The sequence below is a fragment of the Halichoerus grypus genome, chromosome 7 (assembly GCF_964656455.1).
Source record: "Halichoerus grypus chromosome 7, mHalGry1.hap1.1, whole genome shotgun sequence".
In the NCBI taxonomy this organism is placed as follows: Eukaryota; Metazoa; Chordata; class Mammalia; order Carnivora; family Phocidae; genus Halichoerus; species Halichoerus grypus.
Genome location: NC_135718.1, coordinates 99,694,540 through 99,717,408, shown reverse-complemented (window position 1 = coordinate 99,717,408; position 22,869 = coordinate 99,694,540). Strand labels below are relative to the sequence as shown.

The 22,869-nt window shown below is 38.1% G+C and overlaps 1 protein-coding gene across 2 annotated transcripts in view; it reads left to right on the top strand.

The window, feature by feature from the left end:
• Positions 1-22,869, top strand: part of F5 (coagulation factor V) — an 86,183-nt gene that overhangs the window by 26,344 nt on the left and 36,970 nt on the right. For both annotated transcript variants that reach the window (XM_078077932.1, XM_036097991.2), the window contains exons 6-13: positions 1,279-1,500; positions 2,901-3,066; positions 11,839-12,016; positions 13,743-13,842; positions 14,217-14,428; positions 15,518-15,668; positions 17,543-17,755; positions 18,931-21,739. In XM_078077932.1, coding sequence (XP_077934058.1) covers positions 1,279-1,500; positions 2,901-3,066; positions 11,839-12,016; positions 13,743-13,842; positions 14,217-14,428; positions 15,518-15,668; positions 17,543-17,755; positions 18,931-21,739 — 4,051 coding nt within the window. The remainder of the gene's footprint in view (positions 1-1,278; positions 1,501-2,900; positions 3,067-11,838; positions 12,017-13,742; positions 13,843-14,216; positions 14,429-15,517; positions 15,669-17,542; positions 17,756-18,930; positions 21,740-22,869) is intronic.

Below are 22,869 nucleotides of genomic sequence, written 5' to 3'. Positions count from 1 at the left end.
GTTAAAGAGACATTGTATCTGTGTTCTAGCAGGTGAATCATTCCTGTATATTTATAGAAGGCAAACAAAAGCAATTCATATGCAAAAAAATAATAACTTGGTCAGTGCATAGAGCCTATGAATTTAAAGTCAAAAAAGAGTAGTTGGGGCTTAAGAGAGGCAGGATAGGGGGCTGTCGTTAATAGAAACAGAAAAGTTAATGCTGTACAATTGTCTTATGGAGCAGGGTAAATTAAATAAATATGATAAATGCTAATACAGATATATTAAATGCTTAATTCAGCATAAGCATTTCTTTGGGGTAGATAAATACTTTCATCAAAACCTCCTACCTTCTAGGTTCTTGTTTGCAGGTTCTAGCTTCTTGTTCTCACCGATGATCTAGGAATCCCTGCCAGGTTACAAGGGTCTCCTAAAAAATATAAGCCCCTCAGCCTCTCTGTGGGTAAGGGACTGATTCTCAGCCCTATAATTGTAGTATCTAGTGATTATGGATCTGAAATTTAAAACCCAATCCAAGGATGGAAGCCAGGGTTTGAATCTCCTGCAGAGCAAATTAGCATTTTCCTAGTTACTGTGAGCACAAAGGAGGAAAACTCAGCTTTTATTCTGTTTTCATTACTTCATCCATGAAATGCTCCTAGTGGCCTAGCATAATGAACACTTGTCCATTGCATTTAAGGAGAGCCTATATCCCACAGAGTAATTCATTGCCTCGTCATTTAAACAATCAACAAGGGGTTAAAGAAGCAATCAAAAATTCTTAAAGCATCTTCACATCTTTCCCTTAGGCAGAGCTTTGACATCTATCCAGCTGAGAGGATTAGACCCCTGAACTCAGCCTTATTGGAGGCTCTGGTGATTCCGTCCAGCTGGGCCCAAATTGATTCTAGATTTCATATGGCTTTCCCAGTTTTAACACTGAAAGTCCTGCCTCCTGAGAAACTCCTCAGTCCCTGGTAGACCAGGATGGTTGATGACCTACTTGGTTCCCTCCTTGGCCTAACCCCTTAGCAATCCTTGTGTTTCTGAACTAACTTTCCTCATCTTTGGGCTCTATTCTTACCTCTAGAGCACCACTCATTGCAATGAGTTGTGACTGCTTGTTTGCCCATCACTCAGACATCTGCTTTGCTTGGGCAGGAACCACAGTTGGAGTGTCTCTACACCCAGAAACAATGCTTGATGCATAGCAGGTGCTCAGTACATATCTGGTGAGTGAATTTTTTATTACAGAGGCTGACTGCCTGTTTCACTTCCCATCTCTCTCTCCCTCAGATATCACAGTTTGTGCCCATGACCACATTAGCTGGCATCTGATCGGAATGAGCTCTGGGCCAGAATTGTTCTCCATTCATTTCAATGGCCAGGTCTTGGAGCAGAATCATCATAAGATCTCAGCTATCACCCTAGTCAGTGCTACATCCACTACTGCAAACATGACTATGAGCCCACAGGGAAAGTGGATCATATCTTCTCTCATCCCAAAACATTTTCAAGGTAAGAAATTCTTCCAATAGTTTTGCTTGTGAATACAGGATCTTTTCTTCCCAAGCACTAATTCCCTCATTCTCCTTTGCCCTTTCAAGCCACACATGCTCCAGACATACATGCCTTTGTCCTGAGAACAGAATTTCGTTTTTCTGCCCTTAGACTTATAACACATTAGTTGGGATAGAGGAAGTGGAGAAATTGACAAAGCTTTTTTTTTTTTAAATGAAGCAAAAGCTGGAAAAAGGTCTACTTCCTCAAAAGGAGAAAAAGGGAAGTAAGTAAATGCATACATAGAGATATTCTTCTTTGGGCTTCTTAGTATTCAGCCAAAGAAAAAACCTAAGTGCTAGAACAAATCAAACATCTGCAAATTTATGGAAGCACTAAGTTATAGAAAGCACAAAAGATTTAACATGAAAAGATTATCTTTTATAACAAGATGAACACAAAACCTGGCACAAAGAGGAACCCAGTGGATGATGTTGAATAGAAAAAGCATAGTATTTAACTAGCTAAGGAGTGAACTTTAAAGAATATCGTAAGTTTTGGTAGGAAAAAAAAGTCAGCCCAGGTTGTTATGTGGTATCATATAAACAAAATAACTAATTGTTCTATTATACATTGTTGCTGTAAAACTGTTGGGAATACCCCTGAAACAAATAATACATTATATGCTAATAATAAATAAATAAATAAATAAATAAATAAATAAATAAATAAAAATAAAATAAAACTGTTGGGAAGAGCATCTGTGTAAATAGAGACCAAAATGGAAGTAAATGATATCACTATAGGAAATTATTTTCTTACCAAAACAATGTATATAAAAGCCAGACACATAAGAAAGAGACATTTTGATGAGACCATTTTGTTTCCTGTTCACACTGAGCAACCAAAATTATATTTGAAATCATGAAATTGTCACAATACCCTTGGAAGATAGAGTCCCCAATAATAATAAAACAACAACAACAAAACTAACATTGACATTAAGCACTATGTATATTAACTTATTTAATTTTTAACAACAATTTTATACAGTATGTACTATTATTATCTCCATTTTACAAATAAAGGGACAGATAACAGGAAAAATGAGAAATCAACAAGACTTAAGTCATAAGATTTTAAGGATCTGGAAATTACATTTTTTTTCCTCTGAAAGAAACAAAGGAAATCTTTTCATGTTTTTTTCCCTAACCCATCCTCTCTTTCCTTTGCTTTTAATTCTTGCCCTTTCTCTATAACACTAGAAGAGCTGCAAACCAAAATGTTCAGAAGTTTCCTGAGCAGTACTTTTACTGTTATTATTTAAACCTTCCACAAATTTATTTAAAAGATAGGCATTTTGATCAGCTGTAATTTCTTCTCTCAAATTCTTTCATTGCCTTTGTGTTCTAATTCAGCTGGGATGCAGGCTTACATAGACATTAAAAACTGTGCAAAGAAAACCAGGAATCCTAAGAAACTAACTCGTGATCAGAGGCGGCACATGAAGAGGTGGGAATACTTCATTGCTGCAGAGGAAGTCATTTGGGACTATGCACCAATAATACCAGCGAATATGGACAAGTGAGTTTTGGGGTGCTTACCACTATGTGAAGGCTCAGGGGTCTTAGATGCATGGGGTGAAATGCCATGAGTTGACAGCTCTCAAGGGTATACATGTATTGCGTTCAGGTCTTGTTGTCCAAATCAATCTGGAATTACTCTAAACTCACCATGGGAACTCAGCAGCATAAGAGTAGTAATAATAGTAGTAGTAGTAGTAGTAGTAGTAGTAGTAGTAGTAGTAGTTGTAGTAGTAGTAATAGTAGTAGCAGCAATAATATTACTAGTAATAGCAGCTACCACTTGTTGGATGCTTGTTATTGCTAAGCACTGTGTGAAACATTTCCTATGAGTTTTACTTTAACTCTCCACGTTAGAAACAGCTTTTAATTATTTTGTAGATTAGAAAAGATGTCAGAGAGAGTAAGAATTTTGGAAATTCAAATAACACTTGAAAAATACTCAAGCTCACTCACAATAAGAGAAGTGCAAATTAAACTCCACTGAGATACTATTTTCCACCTCGCAGACTCACAAGTCCAGATGACATGATCTGTCGGCAAGGCTGTAGAAAACAAGCACTATCATACATTATTGGTGGAAGAGTAATTTGATACAGCCATTCAAGAGCATGATTTGACAATATGCATCACAATTATAAATGTATATGCTCACAATTATAAATGCATATATCCTCTGACCCAGCAATCTTACTCCGGTAATTTACTATATAGATATACTTGTTCACATATGAAATGATGTTATGTACTGGATATCCACTGCTGCACTGTGAGTAGTAGCAAAGGTTTGGAAACAACCCAAAATGTCCATCAATAGGATATTAGTTTAATAAATTATGGCACATCCATATGATGGAATACTATACATCTGTTTTCAAAAGAGGATGTAAACACTCTCTATGTACTAGTATAAAAAGTTCTCCAAGATATGTTGTTAGATTAAGAAGTCAAGGGAGGAAAAAATGGCAGAATAGGACGTCCCCTGCTCATATCCCTCCACAGCAATAGTAATTTGACAGCTATCCACAAACAAAAGTACTTCTGTGAGAGCTTTGGGATCCAGGTAGGAATTTGAGAAATTCCAAGATCTTGCAATGGAAGCCAAGACCAAGGAGGGATATTTTGAGAAGGCACATCATGCTCAGGTGGTAGATTCACTGACAGTGCTCCCACCTACAAACTTGGCTACAGCCTTGTCCCATTATGGACTGAGCTACAGCCCCACTTGGCCTTGGTCTTGACACCAGCATTATTTGCCAAAGGACCCAGAAGAAGTCACACCTGTCCATGACTCTGGAGGGTGGCCTACAGACCTTGGTCTGACTATGGATCTTAAAGTGGCCCTGTAACCAGCTCCAGCCTTGGAATAGTCCTGCCAGCTCAGGGACTTTCAGAGAGTCACGCCCATCCATGCCCCAGGAGGCTGGTCTGCAGACCTCAGTTCCTCCGAAGATCTTGAAGCATCACTGTAACCCAGCTCCGACTCTCCCAATTGTAGTCTTGCCCACCCAGGGACTACCCAGTGACCTGGTGGGAACCTTCTCAAGGACCAGATGGGAGCTATACCCATCAAAAAACCTAATAACAGCCCTGCCATTTAGAGACTCAACTTTAGATCTTGAAATAAGCCACTAACCCAGCATTAGCTCTACTGACCAAGGTCCTAGAGGCAGTCACATCTTCCCAGAGACCAGACAGGATCCATGCCCACCTGAGCCCCTGGCAAAAGGCCCACCAACCACAGATACTGCTGCAGGCTCAAAAGCAGCCACATGAACTTGTTCCAACTTCACTCATCACAGAGGCAATCCCAGCAGCCCAGAGACTTGACAGGAGAAGGTCTTTACCTGACAAAATCACTCAGTAAAGACTGGAAGAGGGTGTTTGCTCCTTCAAATGTACATGAACACAAGGCTGCATGAATCACAAAAAATCAGGCAAGTATGACACCACCAAAGGAAACTAATAAAGCTCAAATAACCTATGTGAAAGAAATAGAGATCTACAAATTGTCTGACAAAAAATTCAAAATAATCATCTTAAGGAAGCTCAGTGAAGTGCAAGAGGACAGATAGGCAATGAAATGAAATCAGGAAAACAACGCATGAATAAAATAAGTGTAAGAAATAAATAAAAACCACAAAAAATAACCAAGCAGAGAACCTGGAACTGAAGGATATAATGACAGAACTAAAAAATTCAATAGAGAACTTCAATAGCAGACTTGATCATGCAGAAGAAAGATTCTGCAAACTCAAAGATAGGTAATTTGAAATTATTCAGTTACAGAGACAAAAAAGGAAAAAAAAAAAAGAATGGAAATGAGTGAAGAAAGCTTACAATACCTATATTCACCACCAAAAGAATTAATATATACATTATGAGAGTCCCAAAAGGAGAAGAAATGAACGGGCAGAACGCTTATATAAAGATAATGACTAAAATCTTCCTGAATCTTGGGAGGTTATAGATATACAGATTCATGAAGCTCAAAGTACTCCAAGCAAGATCTACCCAAAGATTATCCTGAGATACATGATAATCAAATTGTCAAAAGTCAAAGACAAAGAGAGAATCCTGAAAGTAGCAAGAGATAAGCAACTTGTCATATAAAAGGGGACCCCCATAAGACTATCCACAGATTTCTTAGAAGAAACCTTGTAGGCTAGGAGAGTGTGGGATGATATACTCAAGGTGCTGCAAAGAAAAAAAAAAAAACCCTCTGCCAACAAAGAATAGTATACTATACTCAGCAAAACTTTTCTTCAGAAGTGAAGAGATTTCTTCAGAAGTGAAGAGACATTCCAAGACAAAGAAAAGCTGAGGGAGCTCAACATCACTAGGCATGCCTTACAAGAAATGCTAAAGAGAGTTCTTCAAGTTGAAATGAAAGGACACTAAGTAACAACATGAAAATATGAAAGTATAAAAGTTTCTGGTACAGGTAAATATATAGTCAAATTCAGAATATTTTAATACTGTAATGGTGGTACATAATGACTTTTAACTCTAGTTAAAATTAAAAAAAAAAAACTTTAAAATAAAAGTCTACAGACAAAAGTATTAAAATCACCAGGCTAAAATACTTTGTTAATGGATATACAATATAAAAAGATGTAAAGTGTGACATCACAAATTGGGAGGGAGTAGTAATAGTGTAGAAATTTTTATGCAATTGAATTTAAGCTGTCATCACCTTAAAATAAACTGTTAGAACTCTAAGATGTTTTATGTAAGCCCCATGGTAACCACAAGCAAAAACTTCTACCTCTAGTAGATACACAAAAGATAAAGGAATTAAAACCTGCAAATACAAAAAATCAACAAATCACAAGGAAAATAGCAACAGAGGAAGAAAGGAACAAAAGAACTACAAAAAAGTCAGAAAACAATAAAATAGCAATAGTAAGTCCTTACCTATCAATGCTTATTCTAAATGTAAATGAATCAATTCTCCAATCAAAAGATAACAGAGTAGCCAGATGGATAAAAAAACTAAGATCTAACAATGTACTGTCTACAAGAGACTTACTTTAGCTTTAAGGACACACATTGGTTAAAAGTAAAGGGATAAAAAGATTTTCCATGCAAATGGTAACCAAAGAACAGGAGTGGCTATACTTATATAAGACAAAATAGACTTTGAGTCAAACTGTCATAAGAGACAAGGTCACTATATGATAAAGGGGTTAATTTATCAAGAGGCTATAACAATTATAAATATATATGCCCCTAACATTGAACCACCTAAACATATGAAGTAGATATTAACAGAACTGAATGGAGAAATAGACAACAATACAATAATAGTGGGGGATTTAAATACCTCACTGTAAACAATAGATAAATCATCCAGACATAAAATCAGTAAGGAAACTGAAATTGAATAACACTATAGACCAAGTGGACCTGATAGACATGTAAAGAACAATCCATCCAACAGCAGCAGAATACATATTCTTCTCAAGTGCACATGAAATATTCTCTAAGATACATCATATGTTAGGCCACAAAATAAGTCTTAACAAAATAATATCAAGTGTCTTTTCTGACCACAGTGGTATGAAACTAAAAATCAATAACAGAACAAAAATTGGAAAATTCACAAATATTTGGAAATTAAACACACTTTCTAGAATGGTCAAAAAGAAATCTAATGGGAAATCAAAAAAATATCATGAGACAAGTGAAAATGGAAACACAACATACAAAAACTTTGGAATACAACAAAAACAGTTATGAGAGTTTATAGAAGTAAATGCCTACATTAGAAAACAAAGAAAGTTCTAAAATAAACAACCTAACTTTATACCTCAGGGAGCTGGGGAGGGGGAGGAAATGAGCAAATTAAACCCAAAGTTAGCAGAGGGAATGAAATGAAGATTAGAGGAAAGAAAATGAGGTAGACACTGGAAAAACAATAGAAAAGATCAACATAACCAAGAGCTGGTTTTCTGAAAAGATAAACCAAACTGACAAACCTTTAGCTAAACTAACCAAGGGAAGAGGACTCAAATAGTTAAAATTATAACTGAAAGAGGAGACACTACAATTGATATCACAGAAATGCAAAGGATCCTGAGAGACTACTATAAATAATGATATGACAACAGATTGTATAGTCTAGAATAAATGGACAATTTCCTAGAAATATACACCCTACCAAGACTGAATCATAAAGAAATAGAACATCCGAACAGACTAGTAACAAGTAAGAAGATTGAATCAGGAATCAAAAATCTCTGAACAAAGAAAAGCCCAAAATCACATGGCTTCACAGATGAATTATACCAAACGTTTAAAGAAGAACGAACACTAATCTTCAAATTCTTCCAAAATATTGAAGAGGAGAGAACACTTCCAAACTTATTTTACAAGGCCAGCATTATCCTCATGCCAAAGCCAGATAAGGACAATACAAGAAAAGAAAATGATGGCTCAATATCCTTGTTGAACACAGATGCAAAAAGCCTCACCAGAATATTAGCAAACCAAATACACAGCACATTAAAATGATCATACACCATGATCAAGTGAGATTATCCTTGGGATGCATGGATTTTTCACCATGCACAAATCAATAAATGTGATCTACCACATCAACAAAATGAAGGATAAAAGTCATAATAACAACCCAGTTGATGCAGAAGAAGCAACTGACAAAATTCAACATCTTTTCATGATAAAAACTCTCAACAAGTTAGGTATAGAAGAAATGTACCTCAACATAATAAAAGCCATATACGACAAACCCAGAGCTAACACATACTCAAAGAAAGCTGTTTCTCTAAGATCAGGAACAAGACAAGAGTGCCTACCATTTTTAATCAAGATAGTGCTAGAAATCCTAACCAGAGCAATTGGGCAAGAAAAAGAAATAAAAGATATCCAAATTGGTAAGGAAAAAGTAAAATTATCTCTCTTTGCAGATGATATGATTTTACATATAGAAAATCCTTAACACTCCACCAAAAATCTATTAAAACTAATAAAAGAATGCAGTAAGTTGCAGGGTATGAAATCAACATATAAAAATTAGCTGCACTTATTTTTTTAAATATTGTATTTATTAGAGCAAGTGAGAGAGAGAGAGCATGAGCAGGGGGCGGGGCAGAGGGAGGGGGGAAGCAGACTCCCCGCTGAGCAGGAAGCTCGATCCCAGGACTCTGAGATCATGACCCAAGCTGAAGTCAGATGCTTAACTGACTGAGCCACCCAGGTGCCCCTAGCTGCACTTATTAAACTAAAAACAATCTATCCAAAACAGAAATGAAGAAAACAATCCCATTTCAAAGAAATAAAAATAATAAAATGCTTAAGGAATAAATTTAACCAAAGAGGTGAAAGATCTATACACCAAAAACTGTAAGATACTGATGAAAGAAATTGAAGAAGAGACAACCAAATAGAAAGATGTTCTATGTTAATGGATTGGAAGAATTAATTTTGTTAAACTGTTCATATTAATCAAAGCAATCTACAGATTCAATATAATCTCTATCAAAATTCCAATGGCATTTTTCATGAAAATAGAAAAAACAATTCTAAAATTCATATGGAACCACAAAAGATTCGAAATAACCAAAACAATCTCGAACAAGAAGAGCAAAGCTGAAGGCATCACACTTTTAATTTCAAGTTATATTACAAAGCTATAGCAATCAAACAGTATAATAATGGCATAAAAACAGACACTTAGACCAATGAAGCCAAATAGAGAGCCCAGAAGTAAACACATACATATATAGTCAACTAATCTTTGACAAGAGCACTAGAAATACACAATCGGGAAAATATAGTCTCTTCAATAATTAATGTTGGAAAAACTGGATATCCACATGCAAAAGAATGAAATTGGACCCTTAGCTCTATACACAAAAATTAACTCAAAATAGATTAAATATTTAAACATAAGACCTGAAACCATAAAACTTCTAGGAGAAAAGGTAGGAAGAAAACTCTTTGACATGGGTCTTCCCAATGATTTTTTGGGGTATAACACAAAAAGCACAGGCAACAAAAACAAAAATAAACAAGTGGGCCTACATCAAACTAAAACGTTTCTGTACAGCAAAAGAAACAATAAAACAAAAAAGCAATCTATGAAATGAGAGAAAATATTTGCAAACCATATCTCTAATAAGGTGTTGAAACCTAAAATATATCAAAAAAACTCAATGGCAAAAAATTTTTTAAAAAACCACCTGATTTAAAAATGGGGAAAGGTGGGCCTGACTGGCTCAGTCAGTGGAGCATGGGACTCTTGATCTTGGTGTTGTGAGTTCAAACCCCATGTTGGGTGTAGAGATTACTTAAAAATAAAATCTTTAAAAAAAAATAAAATAAATTTTTAAAAAATGAGCAAAGGACTTAAATTGACATTTTTCCAAAGAAGATACATAAATGGCAAATAGATATAGGAAAAGGTGTTCAACATCACTAGTCATTAGGGAAATACAAATCATATCCACAATGAGATTATGACCTCATACCTGTGAGGATGGCTATTACAAAAAAGAGGTAACCAGGGTTGGTGAGGGTATGAAGAAAATGGAACTCTGTACACTGTTGGCGAGAATATAAATTGGTACAGCCATTATGGAAAATAGTAAGAAGGCTCCTTCAAAAATTAAAAATAGGAGTACCATATGATCCAGCAATTCCACTTCTGAATAAATATCCAAAGGAAATGAAATCAATATCTTAAAGAGATATCTGCATTCCCATGTCCATTGAAGCATTATTCACAATAGCTAAGATATGGAAACAACCTGAGTGTCTGTTGATGGATGAATGGATAAAGAATATCTCACACACACACACACACACACACACACACACACACACACACTGGAATATTACTCAGCCTTAAAAAAGAAGGAAAGAAGGAAAGCCTGCCATTTAAAACAATGTGGATGAACCTGCAAAACATCATGCTAAGACTCATTCCAGACGCAAAACGACAAATACTGCATGATCTCACATATATGTGGACCTAATTAAGCAGTATGGTGACTATAGTTAATATTTTATACTTGAAATTTGTTAAGACAGTAGATCTTAAGTGTTCTCACCACAAAAAAGAAAATAGTAACTAGGTGAGGTGACGGAAGTGTTAATTAGCTTAATTGTGGTAATCACATATATACATATATAAATCATCATGTTGTACTTCTCAAATATATACAATTTTTATTTGTCAAAATCACCTCAGTAAAGCTGGGAAAATGCAAAAAAAAAGTCAAGGTGCCTTTTGTTAAAAGAATAAGAGTATAAGAATATTATATTTGCAGTCATATTTGCATACTTATGCCTTATGCATAGAGATGCTCTGGAATTATACATATGAAATTAATGCAAGTGAATATGTAGAAAATATTTAGAAAATGCAGGGAAGGTCAGGGAGGTGGGGTTGATGGGAAAAAAAGTGTGAGTGAGAGCTCTCTATTGTAATCAAAATCATTTGAATGTATTTGCTATTCAAAAAAATTTGAGAAAAAGAGCTAAAAAGGAACTTGCTCAAGATTATATAATAATAATTGATGGAACTGAGATAAGATTCCAGGATTCTGGCAATAGTGTGTGCTTTTTATTGTGTAAAATAAATGCAGAAAATGAGTAAATTCTGTCATGGAACTTCTGTTTTTGCAAACTAAGGCAATAAAGAGGACCAAGAGGAAAAGTGGTTCTTGTTGCTGCCCCAACTCTTGTATCGAGGTAGCTACAGAAGATGGGTGGAGGTGGTTGCTTTTTAGTTGGCACTAGGATTGGGTGGATGGTAGGAGGGTGAGCCCAACAGCACAAAACTATGACTAATAAAGATAGTCAAAGATTCCTAGTGTGGGAATATAACTTTTAGAGATTGAGAAACATCTGGGAAGTCAATAAAGTTACCATAAATTAAGTGATAACGAAGACTTGAGAAAAAATTCACAGTATGTCCTCTCCTTTCTTTTGGATAGATATTTTCCCAGAGATATCTAAGATCTATTCTAGTGACCAGAGTGACAGGAAGTTCTAAGTAGCTGTTTCTAACCATGTCTACAACTTTATCAGTGATGGGAGAGACAAAGGTTTCCAGTTTTCCAACTAGAGAGGAGATATTGGGACTTTGCAAACCACATTAAGAATTTTTTTTTTTTTTTTTTTTTAGAAAACTAGCATTTTAGCTAATCCAAGAGCAGAACTTCTAAGCACAAAGATTTCCTCATCCTACAGGGTCTTTACTTGAGCAAACGGTTTAATTTTTTAAAAAAATTCATTTCACTTTAAGAAAATACAGATCTCTGCATTTGGATAATTTCTCAAACCAAATTGGAAAACATTATAAGAAGGTTGTCTACACACAGTACCAAGATGAGTTTTTCACCAAACGTTTGGAGAATACGAATATCAAAGAAGATGGGATCTTGGGCCCTATTATCAGAGCCCAGGTCAGAGACACACTCAAAGTAAGTAACAGAAATATAGTACCATGGGAGAAATTAAATAGGAAAGACAGTTTATAAGTACTGGTTATTTGTTTGTATTAAAAAGAAAAATATGTCCATGTAGTTTTTAATTCAAATGCAACTTTAGTTTTTATGTAGTATTTGCTCTGATTTATAGCCTACCTTATCTGAGACAATTTATCAAATTATAAAGGAATAAAACAAAGAGCCAATGTAATTGAGGTGAAGGATAATATGGGGACAAAGAAAATAAAGCCATGGATAAGTATAATGAAACACATGCCTTATGCTCCTATAAGGTTGCCTACAAATTTTGTCCAAAGCTTTCTAGCATCCGAGTAAAATATGTCAGGGCAAGATTCACAGTAGTCATAAAGAAAACGTAATTTCCCTTGACACTTATGGCCAATTTATCCCATGGATCCTTAAAAAGAGGATGCTGTATAATACAGTGGATGGAATCCTTGATAGAATCCCTACAATTGATATAATAAATAAGTTGCTGGGGTGCCTGGGTGTTTCAATCAGTTAAGTGTCCAACTCTTGATTTTGGCTCAGGTCATGATTTCAGGGTCCTGAGATGGAGCCCGCATCAGGCTCCACGCTCAGCGTGGAGAATCTCTGCTTGAGATTCTCTCTCTCCCTCTGCCCCTCCCGCACCATGCGTGCACTTTCTCTCTCAAACAAATAAATAAATCTTGAATGAATGAATGAATGAATGAATAAGTCACATAGCTTTGTAAAATAATGTTTGTCATTATAGCTGAGAACATAACAGTAAATACAATTGACTATAAACAAGTCATCATTGTGCTCTAGGTATGTAGTTCTCCCATGACTGGTCTCTGAGGGAGGTAAATTTAGATATGATTCAAGAACACTGAGTGTTCTTCAGACAGCTTTCCTTAAATAGATGTCACGTCATCGAGCTTCTAATAGGAAGTGGGCAGCAGAGAAGTAAATGTTGCAAACTTCGGCACGATTCTAGAATGTGGGTAATCTACAGATTAAGGATGATCCAAATGCTTTGGCAATCAACCAACAGAAGATAAGATTAAGGTTTTCTTTTGAAGATTAAGAAGCCTAACTAGGACTCCCGTGTAAATAATGCTCCTCCCTTCACCCCTTTGTGGGGGTGAACTAACATAACTGCACACAAGGACAATTCTGTTCATTTAAAAATAACAAAAGGGTAGAAAGCAGCCTTTCTCTGTTCTTTTCCTTCCCTCATTTCTGATTTCCCCCATCCCTTTTAGGTGCTTTTTAGCAAGTGTAAATATACCTCACTGGAAATTCAGGATCTGGCTATTTGTGTGCCCCTCAGAAGATGACACCAAGGACAGTGTCCTAGGAGATCTGCCAGGCTGGGGAAGGGGATCATGGTCTAAAGAGGAGAAGGAACAGATCTGAAGGCAGATGTGGTCCAAGCTGAGAGGAGAGGGGAAGGGGAACGGGGATCAGTTTGGAAAGAGTGATATATTGTGAGGAAAATGTCACTTCTAAGGGCAGACTTCTCTTTCCATTTTCCACCTTACCATGTGAGTGAAACTGTCTCAAAAGTATCTGCCAGGTGACGGGGAGAGGTTGCTGCTCAGAGAAACAGAACTAGATTGCGTGCACGCACACACGCACCCTCCAACAAGTGAATTTGCAAAACTAACATCCTATATTAATTCTCACAATTGAACTTAAGTCCTGAAATAATGAATTTGAGTTAACTTTGTAGATCGTGTTCAAAAATATGGCCAGCCGCGTCTACAGCATTTACCCTCATGGAGTGACCTTCTCCCCTTATGAAGATGATGTCAACTCTTCCTACACTTCAGGTTTGAATCAGAGTCTGCTGAACGAAACTATTCACCTCTGAGAGGCTGCCATATTTTCCTAGTGTCCTCTTTGCTCAGTAATATAACTTGTGCAGTCAGGTAGTATACAAGTAGGGTATCCTAAAAGTCGGAACCAAACCCTTCTCACTTAGGGATTTTGTTTACCCTAGTGCTTACCAAATATGGTGTTCTTTGTTGGTGCCATAGCGGCCTCTAGTGGAGCAATCTCTAATGGCGACATGTAATCCAAGGTTAAGTGGAGCTTGATAGAAAAATATTCCTTTCCTAATATTAATTGGTTCTAATGAGAACTCACTGTTTGTTTAATGTAATAATTTTGAAAATGAAACAATTTTGACTCTATTTTCTTCCAGACAATTACACCATGATCAGAGCAGTTCAACCAGGGGAAACCTATACTTATAAGTGGAACATCCTAGAGTCTGATGAACCCACAGAAAATGATGCACAGTGCTTAACAAGACCATACTACAGTAATGTGGATGTCACAAGGGACATTGCCTCTGGGTTGATCGGGCTACTTCTAATTTGTAAGAGCAGATCCCTGGATAAGCGAGGCATACAGGTATTCTGTCCACAAACTAAACTTTTAGAAATTCCAGGAACTGCTTCAGGCTGGAACAGATTAGGTCTCCTTGCTAAATAATGGGGCCTCTCCTTCTAGAGAACAGAAAATATTATGTTATCTTCTTTAGAGCAAATGTGACATTTATTCCTTTGTGGGGTTTTTTTTTTTCTTGTCTATTTTCATCTAGATTCTTACTCTGGAAGGCCGTTCTATAGTGTGACACCATATTTTCTTTTAGTTTGAAGTTCCAGGTCTTCTGCTGTGTCATCAGCAAGCCACCTAGCCTCTCTTAATTTCTTCCTTTTATCAAATGGGTAATACCCTCCTAAAAAATTTTTACAGGGTTTTTGGGGGCTCAGCAAGATACCAGCTTGTAAAAGTATAAAACTCTCTACCAGTCCTTGTTATTTTTAAGAGACCTGCACTGGGAGAGATAAGAGAGATAATAGTTTGGAGACATAGAATCTGGTGAAGTTGGACCCAGACAATGGTCCATCTCTAGTGAGACTAAATTATAGAGAAAAAAAGTGAACAAAGAGACAGATCTTCATTGGAGAATAATAGTCTCATATTATTAACTTAAAATTCCCAATCAGGCTAAGCTATAATCAAAGAAGTTCATCCTAAGGCATACAAAATAAATATATGCCTAGAAAAATCAGAAATGGACATTTGGAAGACCTTGATTTATTGAGCTATGAAAGGAAACAGGAAGGGAGAAGTAGAAAGCTTTCCTATTGCAACCTTCTGTTTTATCCTTTGCAACTATTTGGAGCATGTCTACTCAATCATTCAGGTTGAAAGGTGTCTACTTACAGAAATAAAACACAATTACAGCTGCCATGAGGAGATGGAATTTTTCTATTAGGATGTTTTAGTCTCTGAATTTTCCCATCTGCTTTGTTTGTCCTTGCATATTACCTTTGGCTCTAACAAGGGCTTTGTACAAAATGGGCTCTCATAAATGCCTGAATTTGTGGCTGCAGTGGCCCCTAGACTGTGCCTCTTTGGTTTCTGAGAAGAACTCAGTGTTGTGGGTAATCAACTGGAACATTAATCACTGAACACCGCACTTTTACCCTCCAGAGGGCAGCAGACATCGAGCAGCAGGCTGTGTTTGCTGTGTTTGATGAGAACAAGAGCTGGTACATTGAGGACAATATCAACAAGTTCTGTGAAAATCCTGAGAAGGTGAAACGTGATGACCCCAAGTTTTATGAATCAAACATCATGAGCAGTAAGTCAAACCACTGTTTTTGTCCATCAGTTTTTCACTCCCGTGCTTAAAGTATGACTGTGCATAAAGGCAGAGACATGGATTAGAATCCACTCACCTCTTATCCTCACTTGCAATCCAGGGATTTGGTGATGAAGTTACTGGGGGATGCTATAGCAATCTTTTTACAGCAAGAGGCCAAAAGCTTGTTCTCCTTAAGAAGTCTTCTTGGTCTCGTGCTCCAAATGTGCATGTACATATATGCACATGCTTTGGGCACCTCCACTCTGGAGGAACAGGCTGAGGGGTGGGAGTGGTGAGGAAAGGGGCTACAGGCCTTGGTCAGTGGTATATGGGGATTTTAGATTGGGTGCAAGGTGAACAGTCTTTATAGCCAGGGCAGAAACAAGGTAAGTAATCCAAAGCTGGAAGATCAAATCAAACAAAGGCAAAAGGCAGATGGGGAGCCAAGAATCATAAAAAGCCAATCCATGAAGAGGTTTGAAGTGAGCAGTGAGAATCTTGTTCAGAATAGAAGGAATTCCCTAAGCCAAAGTTCAGGCATTTGCTGTGGTTTTCAATTTCAGCACCTAAAGCCACTGCTATGAGAAGTCTAAGAGAAATTTCAATAAGCCAGTTAGAAGCAAACTTTGCCATGGTGGTCAGGGTCCCCACCACTATTCCTCAGAGTCAAGAGCCATTATGATCACCTTCTCTGATAGGTAATCATAGACATGAGGATGACTTCTCCATGGTCTATTCACATAGTTTCAGATGAATTACTGGAATTCTCAGAATTGGCAGGTGCCCTGAAAATAATTCCAAACCGGGAGTTACTCAGCTTTCTTTGCATAATTTCATTTTTGGCAGTGAATCTGTCATAGGTTTGGGCTAGTGAGAAATTATGTATGAGCCACATATATCATTTAAAATTTTCTAGTAGCCATATGAAAAATTAAAGAGAAATATATCCCAAATATTATCATTTCAACACATAACCAATATAAAAATTGATGAGATTTGCTTTCTTTATTTCATACTAGGTCTCTGAAATCTGGTGTGTCTTTTGCACTTAACAGCACATCTCAATCCAGATTATCCACATTTCAAGTGCTCAATAGCCACTGTATTTAGTGGCCACTGTATTAGACAGTACAGCTATAGACCATTTAGAAGAGCCTCCTGAATGAAATACAAACTAAAAACATATTGTCATTTAAGTGTTCACTAGTGCCAGGCGTCATACTAGTATCAGGGCTAGAGTGGGAACGCAGGTAGAGGTGGGCCCTGTCCTCATAGAAATCAAACCTGTGATTTTATTACCATGCCTAGAACCTAAGTAAATAAATATACTGCCGAAAGCTGTGTCCCTTTGAAAGATAGTGAAAATGTGTGAACTCGATACTTGAACAAAAACTATAGACTATCTCAATGATAAGAGGGAGCAATAAAAATTGCCAAATATGCTAAATATGCATGCCTTTTAGGGACATTACTTCTTATTCACCAGCTAATGTGTCAAGATGAATTTCTTATATTATGCTTTTCTTCCAGGTAGAATTATTCTAGATAATATTGTAAGTTGAGGTTTAGACTATTTTAAAAGCAGAATGTGGAAAACAAAGCATTTGATACACACTTGACGAATGAATAAGTCAACGAGAATGAAAGGCTTTCTCTTTCTCCTGATTTTTCTCCATTGGCTAACTTAGGAAAGTAAGTTCTCATTTGGGAAGTCTGAGTTTGATCTAGTCACTAGGTAGACCTGGTGAAGCTTATCATAATCACTGCTTTGACACAACCAAATTAATATTGGGACGTTAATCTTAGGTATAATTAGCCACACGCCCCTTTGTCGGCAGAGGCTTGCATGTTAACAGATTTTACTCTTTTAGCGATCAATGGGTATGTGCCTGAGAGTATACCCACACTCGGATTCTGCTTTGACGACACTGTCCAGTGGCACTTCTGCAGTGTAGGGACCCAGGATGACATTTTGACCCTTCACTTCACTGGGCACTCATTCATCTATGGAAAGAGACACGAGGACACCTTGACCCTCTTCCCCATGCGTGGGGAATCTGTGACCGTCACAATGGATAATGTTGGTAAGAGCCTGGACACTTGGAGAGGAACCTCTGATCTATAAAGGTCTGCTGCAGCTTCCCAAACTATCACAGTTCCTGAGTTCATCTTTCTGATCCCTTACAGGCTTTCCTTTCAATACTTCTCGTGATTTCTGTTTGGGGAATTAATTACTTAAATGGGTCTAGTCCTTTAATGTGGGTTCCATTTTTCCTTCTCTGGGCTAAATGAGAAGGAAAGACACAACAGCAAAAAGATAAGGTATGACTTTGAGGAGGAAGCATGAACATTCAGCCACAAAAGAACATTTCTTTTATCAAAACAGCCTTTTCAGTTTTTAAAGCTAGCCATGACACTGTGGGTTAGTTAGTGATCATCAGATACAGTACCTCGGAGTCTGGCCTCAGAGATGCAGTGGAAAGCATGGAAAGCACATGGGCTTTGGAGTTCCTCCGATGTGCTCTGGCACTCAGTATCTGTGTAACCTTGGACATGTTATTCAACCGCACTGAGCTTCCTTGTATTCATCTCAAAAACACAATCACACTTTACAGGGTTGCTTTGACCATTAATTGTCTTATATACCAAGTGCCTAGCACTCAGCAGACACTCAACAAGTGGTAACGATTGGAGACTCCCCAGGAAATCTGTATGCCAGAAAATAATACCATTTCAAAGAGATTCAAAATTGCCCTGGGCCCATCTGAATCATTTACTGCTTAGAAATATCTAGATGTTTCTTACATCATCCTCCCCCTCACTTCAGTTTTCAAACAAGATGTGCAGCCAACAAGATGTTTATGATATTCAAAGCCCACTTGATTCTTAATTCATCCCTTTTCAAATATATTCTAAAACAGTGACTCTTAAACTATCTGTGCTAAGACTTTTCTCCTAATCTCCATTGATCAATACTTTCAGTCTATATTCTGTTATATGAGATAAGTGCACTGATCACATGCTTGGATGCACAGCAATGTCAGATTGCTAAGCAGTTTTATAACACCTTACACCCAATTTCTCTCCATATGTCACTATAGGAGATAATTAACAGTTCCCAGATCAGCAGTGACCCACAGACCACACTTGTTATCCCTGGCTGAAGTTCGTTGAATATTATCTGCCACAATGGATCCTAGGGTTTTTATATCTTTTTCTGGGCTTAGAGCTCTCTGTTTTCTCTGTCTCTCTTCTGTAGGTACTTGGATGTTAACTACAATGAATTCCAATTCAAGAAACAAAAACCTAAGGCTGAGATTCAGGGATGTTAAGTGTATCCGGGATGATTATGAAGACTCATATGAGATTATATATGAACCTCCAGCATCTACAGTCATGACTACACGGAAAATGCGTGATTCTTCAGAAAACAGGGGTGAAGAGGTTGATGCTGACTATGATTACCAGAACAACCTGGCTTCATGGTTAGGAATTAGGTCATTCAGAAATTCATCACTGAATCAGAAGGAAAATGAGTTTAATCTTACTGCCCTAGCTCTGGAGAACAATTCTGAATTCATTCCTCCTAGTACCAATACAGCTGTTAATTCAAATTCCTCTTCCCTAAGTAACATTAGCAGGCTTATTGTCTATAACTTTGCAAAGCCTCAAAAAACTCTTCCTCACCCAGCAGCCACCATAGCTGGTCCCCCTCTGGAACACATTGGCTTAGACAAGAACTCAGCTCTCAACCGTTCAAAAGCAGAGCATTCCAGCCCTTATTCTGAAGACTCTATGGAGGATCCTCCACAGTCAGATATCACAGGGATAAGTCTACTTCCACTTGATGCAGAAGGATTCAGGAGTCAAGAACATACTAAGCATAAGGAATCCAAGAAAGGAAGAGAGCACACAGCAAAGCATAGGTTCTCCCAAGTGGGATTTTCAGCACATAAAACTGGGAGACATTTAAGCCAAGGCAACTCTTCTCCTTCCAGAATGGGACCCTGGGAAGACCTTCCCAATGATCTGTTACTCTTAAAACAAAAGAATCCATCCAAGATTTTGAATGGGAAATGGCATTTGGTGTCTGAGAAAGGTAGTTATGAAATAGTCCCAGAGGCTGATGAAGACATGGCTGTTGATAAGCTGCTGGACAGCCCCCAGAATGCCTCAAGGACTTGGGGAGAAAACATCCCTCTCACAAACAAGCACAGAAAGAAGAGTGGCCACCCAAAATTTTCTGGAATTAGAAATAAATCTCTACGAGTAAAACAGGATGGAGGAAACAGTGGATTGAAGAAAATCCATTTTTTCATTAAAACACGAAGAAAGACAAAAGAGAGGCTTGCACACCATATTCCTCTATCTCCAAGGGGCTTCCACCCTCTAAGAGGAAAGGCCAATACCACATTTTCAGATAGGAGACTTGATCATTCATTGTTACCCCGTAAATCCAATGAAACATCTTTTCCCACAGACCTCAATCAGACATTCCCCTCTGTGAATCTTAGCTTGTTAGACTCACTTCCTTACCATAATCACAATCCCTCAAATGACACCAGTCAGACAAGCTCCCCTTTAGATCTTTATCAGACAATACCCCCAGAAGAATATTATCAAACATTCCCTATTCAAGACTCTGGTCAAATGCACTCCACTACAGACTCTAGCCACACATCTCCTCCAGAGCTTGGCCAGATACTCGACTATGACCTAAGAAACAAGCCATTCCCTACTGACATTGGTCAAATGTTCCCTTCCTTGGAACCTGAAGCCTGGCAGGCAACCATTTCTGCAGATCTCAGTCAACCAAACCTTTCCCCTGATCTCGACCATACAACCCTTTCTCCAGACCTCAGCCAGACAACATTTCCTCCAGACCTCGACCAGATAACATTTTCTCCAGATCTTGACCAGACAACCTTTTCTCCAGACCTTGACCAGACAACCTTTACTCCAGACCTTGACCAGACAAAACTTTCCCCAGACCTCGGCCAGACAACCTTTTCTCCAGACCTCATCCAGACAACCTTTTCTCCAGACCTCGACCAGACAACCTTTTCTCCAGACCTTGACCAGACAACCTTTTCTCCAGACCTTGGCCAGATAACGCTTTCCCCAGACCTTGACCAGACAACATTTTCTCCAGACCGCAGCCAGACAACCTTTTCTCTAGACCTTGACCAGACAACCTTTTCTCTAGATCTTGACCAGACAAGCTTTTCTCCAGACCTCAGCCAGACAACATTTTCTCCAGACCTCAGCCAGACATTTTCTCCAGACCTCGACCAGACAACCTTTTCTCTAGACCTCGACCAGACAACCTTTTCTCCAGACCTTGACCAGAAAACCCTTTCCCCAGACCTTGGCCAGACGACCTTTTCTCCAGACCTCAGCCAGACAACCTTTTCTCTAGACCTTGACCAGACAACCTTTTCTCTAGATCTTGACCAGACAAGCTTTTCTCCAGACCTCAGCCAGACAACCCTTTCCTCAGACCTCAGCCAGGAGACTCTCTCATCAGACATCAGCCAGATGACTCTTTCTCCAGACCTCGATCAGATGCTCCCTTCCCTAGACCTCAACCAGGCAACTCTCTCTCCAGACATTAGCCAAACGGCCCTTCTTCCTGATCTAGAGACATCACTTCCTCAGACATCCTACACCTCTGAATCTAGTCAGTCAGTGCTTCCAGAATTTGGTCAGACTTTCCCTTATCCAGACCTAGGTCAGGTGCCATCTCTCCCATCATCTCCTACCCTAAAGAACACTTTTATGCCAAGAGAACTTAATCCACCCATTGTAGTAGGCCTCAGTGCAAATGATGGAGATTATATTGAGATTATTCCAAGGCAGAAGGAAGAGAGCAGTGAAGAATACATTGCTGAAATTGATTACGTGGCCTATGATGACCCTTACCAAACTGATACTAGGACAGACATTAACTCCTCCAGAAATCCTGATAACATTGCAGCATGGTACCTCCGCAGCAACAATGGAAACAGAAAATATTATTACATTGCTGCTGAAGAAGTATCCTGGGATTATTCAAAATTTGCTCAAAGGTTTGGCCAAATTTTCTCTTTTTACATTCTCATTTTTCCACTACTGCTAAAAAGATTGTTAAAGTCTAAGGAAATAATTCTGGGCAAATTATACTAAGTATAATTTAGGTCCCCTATTGCCACTTGCCCTATACAATTTCCTTTGTCAATTCCAAGGTTAGCTTCTCTACGTTAGGGGACATTTGGACAATATAAGAACAATCACTGTAAGAAATCTATGATATTCTATAAAGAAGCCCCCTCTTCTCTCTTCTGCTCTCACCACACATGTTCCTACCCCCTTTCCTTGCCTCAGCACAGAGCCCAACCTATCCATAGCTATCTGCTAATCAACATGATTTCATTGAAGTTGGCTTCAAATCCAAATTTGTAATGTAGAAATCTCCTTTTGCACTTGGTTATCAAAAAATATTTTTAAATTGTTTACTGATCAATGTAAAGTATACAGCATCTTGGTGACGTTTGATTCAAATTACATGAGATTCCAGTAGCAGAGGCCAAGGATATAAACCAGTTTAGAAAGAAAAAGCAAGTTTATACCTTCCACTGAGGCAGTCATTCAATGATGATTTACCTTGATTTAAACTTGAGTTTTAACTTGGCTTATAGAATCACTCATTTAATAATTTCATTTTTTAAATGAAGGTGTTACACCAAATGGCCCCCAAGATCCTCTTCGGATTTAACATTTCAGGGTTCCAGCCACTCTTTTTTTTTTTTTTTTTTTTAATTTTATTTATTTATTTGACAGAGAGAGACACAGTGAGAGAGGGAACACAAGCAGGGTGAGTGGGAGAGGGAGAAGCAGGCTTCCCGCGGAGCAGGGAGCCCGATGCGGGGCTCGATCCCAGGACTCTGGTATCATGACCTGAGCCGAAGGCAGACGCTTAACGACTGAGCCACCCAGGCGCCCCTCCAGCCACTCTTAACCATAGAGTTGAAGGAGTTCATGCAGTTTTGTAAGTGGCCTAACTTACAGCAGAGAGTTTCCAAGGGATCCATAGACATTTTTAAAAGAGTTTTCAATTCAATTCTGCTTAAGGATGGAAAGCCATAATGGGCTGGACTCTGTATTCTGGGATGACAATATAGAGAAAAAAGAGAGGGAGGGACAAGGGGCAAGGCTTAGT